Source organism: Apaloderma vittatum, unplaced genomic scaffold, assembly GCF_000703405.1.
Source record: "Apaloderma vittatum isolate BGI_N311 unplaced genomic scaffold, ASM70340v1 scaffold11861, whole genome shotgun sequence".
Classification (NCBI taxonomy): Eukaryota; Metazoa; Chordata; class Aves; order Trogoniformes; family Trogonidae; genus Apaloderma; species Apaloderma vittatum.
Genome location: NW_009699665.1, coordinates 474 through 8,266, shown reverse-complemented (window position 1 = coordinate 8,266; position 7,793 = coordinate 474). Strand labels below are relative to the sequence as shown.

Here is a 7,793-nt window from a genome sequence, read left to right as displayed (position 1 = left end):
TTTTTCCAACGTTATCCTTTTCCATTGTTGGAGACAACCAACAGTGTGTGTTGGATCATTTTACAAAAAGGGAGAAAAGTAATTTTGTGGGCTCTGTAACCTTCTTGCTTTATAGTATTTGCACACCTGGAGAGTGGCCTTACCTTCAGCGGTACTCTACTTCCCTGTAACTATTTCTTTTTGTATTTTAGGGCTGCTTTCTTATTAAAATGATGATGGCATTTGTCTGGTTGGACGACTGTGCTAATTACTTTCACCAAAAGGTGATGTTTTACAGGTTTTGCTTTGTTCTCCCTCTTCTCTACCCTCCATTTTCCCCTTCACCTTTAGGAAACTAGCAGGATGCACTCTGTTCATCACAGGCGCAAGCCGAGGCATTGGCAAGGCCATTGCTTTGAAAGCTGCCAAGGATGGTGCAAACATTGTGATTGCTGCCAAGACAGCGGAGCCCCACCCTAAACTCCCTGGGACTATTTACACTGCAGCAGCAGAGAGTAAGTTGTAATAAATGAGAGAGGGCTTCGGGTGCTGGGCTAGGTGTACACCTTAGCTTAATTGTCATACCTGAGTGGAAAACTGCATAGGCTCTTGCCTCCAATTCACCTTTAATAAAAGAAGCTTAGTGCTTCTCATGCCTCCCAGGAATGCTGGGAGATATCAAAATATTATTGTAAAGAAGATGTATGAGTATAGATGTGAAAATGCTGTTTTAATTGAGATAGATGTGTGTACCATACACATTTTCAGTATTAAGATTTGGTTTTGGCTTCCCTGTTCATTATGTAATGCATAAAAAGGTCACAAGTTTAGAGTGTGATTTTTGATGCCTCTTGAAGCATGTAACTGAGAGATTCTCCGTAGGTTCATGCTATTTGTCCATCTGATTGCAAATCTTTAAATGCCTAATTTTTTTAACTGTGCAGTTGAAGCGGCTGGAGGAAAGGCTTTGCCATGCATCGTTAATGTGAGGGAAGAACAGCAAATTATTAATGCCGTGGAGAAAGCAGTGAAGACTTTTGGAGGTAAGCTCGCACGCTGGGGAGACATTAAACAGGCAGATTGTTCAAATAAAAAGAGAAAAGAACATCCTGCCTTACTTATGCTTTTTGTCTTTAAATGCTAATGTGAAATGGCTTATTTTAAAACCAGGGATTGATATTTTGGTGAACAATGCAAGCGCCATCTCTTTGACTGGCACTTTGGAAACAGATACGAAGAAAATGAATCTTATGATGGATGTCAATGTACGAGGAACCTATCTTGCGTAAGTGCTGAGAGAAGAAAGCAAAATAATTGTAACAAAATATATGATGTTACCTCAGTTTTTCTGAGTTTTTCTGTAGCTGTCTTGCTGCCCTAGGGCTGGAGCGCAAGTATTCTGCACTGCTCACAGGAAATGGCTCAATTATTGGCCAACTGATGTGAAACTAATATTTGCAAGACTTAATTGCAAGTTAAACAGGAACCGTATCACTGTAGTTCATTAAGTGTTCACAAGCCCCTCCATGGAGGTAGGAAGAAGAAACTAGTTTATTTCAAATGCAGCTCCAGCTTTGCTTTGCTATCTGCTCTTTCTTCTCAAACAAAATAACTAACTCTGTGCATACATCCAGTGCGACATCTTGTCAGCTTCTTTCTCGTAAGCTTCTTTTTCTCTTTAGAGACATTATGTAATTTACTATAGTTAGAAGGGAAGTGTTACTTCTTTAACTTAAGAATGTGAAGTGTTCTCTGCCTACTTTCAGCCTATCAGTTCTATCATATATTTAAATTAACATACAGAGATTTGATTTTGCAATCTCTGTGGCTCTTGTTTTGCTCATTTTTCGGAAGTGGGATTATGTTTAGATTTACAGGATGTCATTTAAAGCCTCTCTGTTCTAAAAAGAAGACTTCAGTTTTGATGGGAGTTGTGTTTAAAAAGGGAAAATCCCTTAGGATGATGCAGATTCTCTAAATTGAGTTGTTCCTTGATGTGATCAGGAGCTTTTTCATCAAACTTTTATCTAGAATAGTGTCTGTTATTCTCATTTATGCATCTGAATCTGATGATTATATTCCTTAAAGTTCTTTTGCTAAGAATCGGTGAACGGATTTGCCATTACAGTCATGTAAAACCACACATGAGTAGCAGCTTTCTGAATCAAAGTGATGTGCAAAGCATGTAAATTGCGTGAGGAGAGAAAGAGGGTGGAAGAAAGAAAGACTCTTCTTGCAGAGTGGTATTTCTGTGCCTGCAGCCTGTGATGTCTGCTTTTGAAAAGGCTGTAACTGCAAGAGGTTCTGTGCTCAGAAGGGAAAATTGTTTTCAGAGCTTGGCATTCCAGAAAATGCTCTGTGGGTATCTCTTGCTGAATCTCTGAGTGCGTTTCACTGCCTTGCAAGCTCCGCTTCCCTCTCAGCGCTCAACAGCAACAATCACTTTTTTGATGTTACATCTAGCTGTTCCAGATTAGTGGAGAATACTTAAAGTCATCTCTCCTTTGGATGCTGCTCTGCCTTAAAAAGATTAAAAAGCAGGTCTGTGTTGCTGTGAATGGAGGCATATATGAAAGATTAATGCCTCTTGGGAAATTACAAATAGTCTTTGTCATTGCTTTTGTAACTGTCATTTGGGAAGACCTAGTCAAGTGTTTCAGCCTTTTCTTCCCCTTGCTTTGTGTGTTACTTCTGTTCACAATTTGTGGAGATCTGTTTTCAGTTTGTGTTCAGGAAGTTACAATAGCTGAAAAAAAAAGATGTGGAATTTTTGTCTGTATGGAGGAGATAGTGAGGATGTTTCACAGAGTATACCTGTTGACATATATCCTTGGTTCCTGTGCATTAAGAAATTGAGGCATCTGTTAGTGAACCTCACACGCTGCCACTGAAAAAAAGTTGAGACCCCTGGACATTTAAGAAAGCAGTAAATGATTTACTTTACTACTTTAATGATTTTGTAGCTGAAAGTGTCCTTTCTGTGGCTCACAGTACGTGTGGGTCCTGTTGAAACGTGTGAACTGTGGGTTAGTGGTGTAGTCTGCTGTGGTGCTGCTGTCCCTACAAAGCTAGATTAAAAATTCTGCAGCAGGGATCAAATGCAAACATGTACCCTAGTGCTAGAGGTGAAATCAAATGCCTGTCTCTGTAAGGTAAAAATTATGATACACGGATGAGTGTTGATACACAGATATTATGATTATTAATGTTATATATGATTATTAATGTTATATATTATGTGATGTGAGATGAGATGATATGAGATGATGTGATGTGATGTGATGTCATATCATATCATATCATATAATTAATTATGATACACAGATAAGTGTGAATTCTAAGTTGAATGAAATAGTGTCTCTTCCAGTCCACGGAGAGTAAGTTTTCAGTTTGGTTTAGAATATTTGTAATAGATTTTCACTTTACAGTATTATTTCTTTAACATGGCTTTAAAGAGGAAAATATATTTATGACTAGGTGATGCTCTGCACTGTTAATTGTGCTTGTTGCCTCATAATGTTTTGTTGCCTCTATCAGAACTATTACGAGGAAATTACGGCTTCTGAGTATGAAAAATCAGCTTTAGAAGATGTTGCTATTTGGATAATCTTGTCCGCTTAGCAGTAATGAATACTAGGCCTCAGAAGAGCAAGCTAGGACAGGGGTTTTTTTTTGTTGTTCTTTGTATTAGTTAAACAATTAATTCGGGAGCAAAGTCTTAGCTTAGTGTTCAACCTTCATGAAAATGAAAATTCTGGTCTGCTTGTGTGGTTTCTACTGTAATTATAGGTATGCCGTAAAATAAGAGGTGACTTATTTGTCTGAATCTATTTTTCAGGTCTAAAACATGCCTTCCTTACTTGAGGAAGAGTAGGAACCCCCATATCCTGAACCTTAGCCCACCTATGAATCTGAATCCCATGTGGTTCAAAAATCATTGTGGTGAGTTACAATCAGAGCCTTTGTTATTTTTTGAGAACCACTTAAATATCTGGTGAAATATGCAGGAGTGCCAGCCCAGAATGTCAGGTTTTGTATTTTAAGTGTTATATACAGGCTGGCATTAACGATTCCCAAGAGTCTTTTGTACCTAAATTAAAATAAATTGTTTTGTGGGAAAACATAGGCCTAATACGTCCTTTATGTTTTCAAGAATATTTTCAACAATCTGTGCTTTTTCTTGGGAACTCTTGAGACCACAGAATATTTTCTGTTCCAAATAGAGATTGAAACCCAAACTTCCTATTTTCTTACCAATTCAGCTTGATTTAATGGAGCTAAAGCTCAATGTTGTCTTTTAAAATGGAAATTTATTTTGAGGTGGGAAAGAGACCTCATTTTATCTTGAGGTAAATGTTGCTCCTTTTAAAACTGTAAAAAATCCACCACTTTCCATTTTGGACATTTGTCAAAACTCCTCCAGCGAGTCCCAGTAGTTCTTTCTGCTCTTTCAAAATAGGTGGATGACAAAGATCTAGAATTTTTTTTTATTTTTCTTTCTCCTTGCCCCGCTTTTTCTCTTCTGTAGAATACCAGTTTGGTCACTAGCTGCCTCTTGAAAAGATTGACCACTCTTGTCAGTGTGCTGTGTATACAAAGCACAACAAAATTGTCATACAGATAGGCCTAATTCATTGTTTTTGTCAAAACATGTATGGCTCTCATGGTATTTCTAGTGAAAACATGGCGGGCTACAGTTTGTATCTACTGCGGCTGGTGGGTAGAAGGCAGAGAAGATAATGTTTTGTCCCCAGTTAGTTTTCCTTATGAACAAATAATTTGATTTTTCTTTCCTTCACAATTAAAGTTCTGTTGATGGCATAAATTTTTATCTTTTTTTCATACCTCTTGTCTTAGCTTATACCATTTCGAAATACGGGATGTCCATGTGTGTCTTGGGAATGGCAGAAGAATTTAGAGGAGAAGTTGCTGTCAATGCTTTATGGCCTAAAACAGGTGATTTTTTATTATTTTTTTAAAATTCTGCTAAAGGAATGACTTTCTGTATTTTGTCTTCTACAGCTTGTTTTACTTGACTTTGAATGTATTTAGAATTTCTTCTGGAACTGATTCAGGAGACTAAGTGGTTCTTTTGCATATTCTTTGTTCATCATGCATGGGTGCTGGTTTTAATTCCTAGTCCTCACTAGACCATTGCCACTTTGATCCTTCAGCTAGTTTTCAATCTGTCTTGCCAGTGATCTTTCTCATGTACCTAGAGTTTTGGTTTGGACAGAATCACAGAAGTATTGGCATGCTTTCATTAGGAGGTATTAAACACCTGTGTATGTGCTACTATTTAGAATTCCTTGCTAGTTGGATTGCCAGGTTGTAGATGGAACTGACAAGCTATATGCCTCTGTAAATGCAGAAATAATTTAAAAAAAACCCTATCCCTAGAAGTTTTGTGACAGTGGGCCAGCGAACAGTTGTTCACAGAAGCAAGTCACAGGAAACTAAAGGGAAAAAAAAAAAAAAGAAGAAAAACAACTAAATTCTCCCACATTGTCTTAACTTCAGTTTGTTTTCTGTGGGTCAGTGAGGATCAGTCCTGCTGTTTGGGGTCTGGTCAGCTGTTTGCTAAAGAGGGCAGTCTCTTCCCCCCAAATACATCTATGTGCAGAAATGATACTGGTGGTAAAGTCAGTAAAGACATTGCCCTTGAATGGTGTGAGCCCAGTCATTGTACTGTGAAACACGACAACAGCTGAGTTTATTCTCTTAACTAGTGGAGGAAAGGAGGAAGGAAGAGGAAGTAAAAACAGGAACCAAGATCCTCTTCTGGGGCTAGTGCTCCAGTGTAAGAAACCTTTGTACCCAGGCACTTCGATGTTTTCTTGTCAGGAGTTGCAGGCCCCTTTTTTTACTTTTAATGTGGACCAGGACTCTGATTTGCTTCCCATAAAGTGACAAATATGAGCAAAACTTATTTCAGGCAAACTTAGCTGAGTTTCTTCGCTTAAAATACTCTGGGTGATGCTCAGTTGGATGATTGAGTTGATATGTCTGACAAAAGACTGGTCCTTTTTCATTGGTCTGGATGCTTGCATCCTAAGTTCTCCCAGTAAATGGATGCCTCATAATTCTGCTCACAGGATGGGTTTTATCCATAGAAATATTTTGGTAAGGGTTTGACTGTCTGAGTGATAATTATATCATTCATGATAATTTTGTCATCACAAAACCTGTCTGTTTTGAAGATGATAAGCTTTTCATCTTTGACGTACTGAAGGCAACTGCATGTATAATTTCATGGTCTGGATTGCCTTCCTGGAAGTGGAATGAAAGCTCACATCAGATTTTGGATCTCTTTTGATTTTTTTGATTTCTGAAGGAATTAGAAGAAACACTCACTTGCTTCTTGAGTGCTCCAGGGAAACCTTAGAAAAGTTTCAGTGGAGATTTCCCAGAATCTTTTTTTGTCATATTCAATTGAGCCATGAAACTTGGTTCTTAAAGCCTTCAGCTCCCTGGGTCCATCCCACCTGACTTGTCCCTAAAATGCCACTGCTAAATGGGTTTTATATCTCCTCAGAATCCTATGTGTAGCAATAGTTTAGTTTTCCATTAGCAGAACTGATCTTTTACCTACTGTTTTGTGGATTTTGGCGACTGACTGGTTAAGCAATGTAAATTGTGTATGAGAGTTAGGGACAGTGAAGGAGTTAACCCAGAGTATCTCATTCAGACAGGGAGATGTAGTATCAAGCTGCAGACAACATTCCTAACTTGACTTACTTTCTTATGCAGAAAGTATTACAAGATTACTTGTGTCTTGTAAATACACAGATTTATACTCTGCACAGGCACATTATGTGCACCCTCCACAACTTTCTGATTCTTCAGCACATCCCTGTGATTCTAGACATCGAGGGAAACATCCACTGCTGTTATGGGAGTGCGTTAGTGGTTTTATGGGTCCCAATGTTGTTGCGTGGTAGTATTTAATAGCTTTGTCTTCCTATAGTTTGCGTGAAAGGGAAATGAGTTTTTTCACTTGCCAGAGAAATGGGAATTTCATGTCATCAGTGCTCAAGCTTTGTTTTCTAACCCCCAAACTTTCTAGCCATACATACAGCTGCTATGGATATGCTGGGAGGATCTGGAATAGAAAAACAGTGCAGGAAAACGGACATCCTTGCTGATGCTGCATACTGCATTTTAACAAAACCAAAAAGTTTCACTGGAAACTTTATTATTGATGAAGTTCTGCTGAGAGAAGAAGGAGTTAAGGACTTTGATGTCTATGCAGTTGCACCAGGTAAAATATCTTTTAAGATGAGAAGGAGGAAGGAGGGAAGGCCATAAGAAGAATATTAATACAGTTCTGCTTCTAGGGGCTCATAAAATAAGTCTGTGCAAGTTTCTCTTTCTCAGCTTTCAGAACGCACATGTGAGTCCACTGAGATTCTTAATTATCAGGTGCCTGTTAAATTAAAAAATAATTTAATGAAAAGAAAGATACTTGCATTGTAGATGCATCTATTACCTTTTACCAGCTAGTGAGAGAGGGGGTTTTTTCCTCTTCTTTTTCAAATGTTTTTGTGGCAACTTTAAGAGGCTTCTAGGTTAGATTTTTGAATGAACCAAACTCTAGACATGTTACTTCGTGCTATGTCTTACCTTCAAGCTGTAGTTTATTTACTTAGGAACTTGGCTGTAGTTTCATGCAAAAGAGATTCTTATTTGTGCTGTCAAACTTTATTTGGACTTACTATTAAGTTTGTCCTCCCTTTTAGGTCACCCGCTGATACCTGACTTCTTCTTAGATGTTGAAATTGACACAACAACAATGAAACAAGAAAGATACGGTA

The 7,793-nt window shown here is 38.1% G+C and overlaps 1 protein-coding gene across 1 annotated transcript; it reads left to right on the top strand.

Moving 5' to 3' along the window:
* Positions 1-277: 277 nt before the first annotated feature.
* On the top strand, positions 278-7,790 carry HSDL2 (hydroxysteroid dehydrogenase like 2; the record flags this gene model as incomplete). The annotated part of the gene is made up of 7 exons (XM_009878485.1): positions 278-494; positions 924-1,022; positions 1,150-1,264; positions 3,818-3,921; positions 4,837-4,935; positions 7,046-7,240; positions 7,719-7,790. Coding segments are annotated over 7 exons (901 nt in total), but the record flags the coding sequence as incomplete, so codon positions are not given.
* Positions 7,791-7,793: the final 3 nt, after the last annotated feature.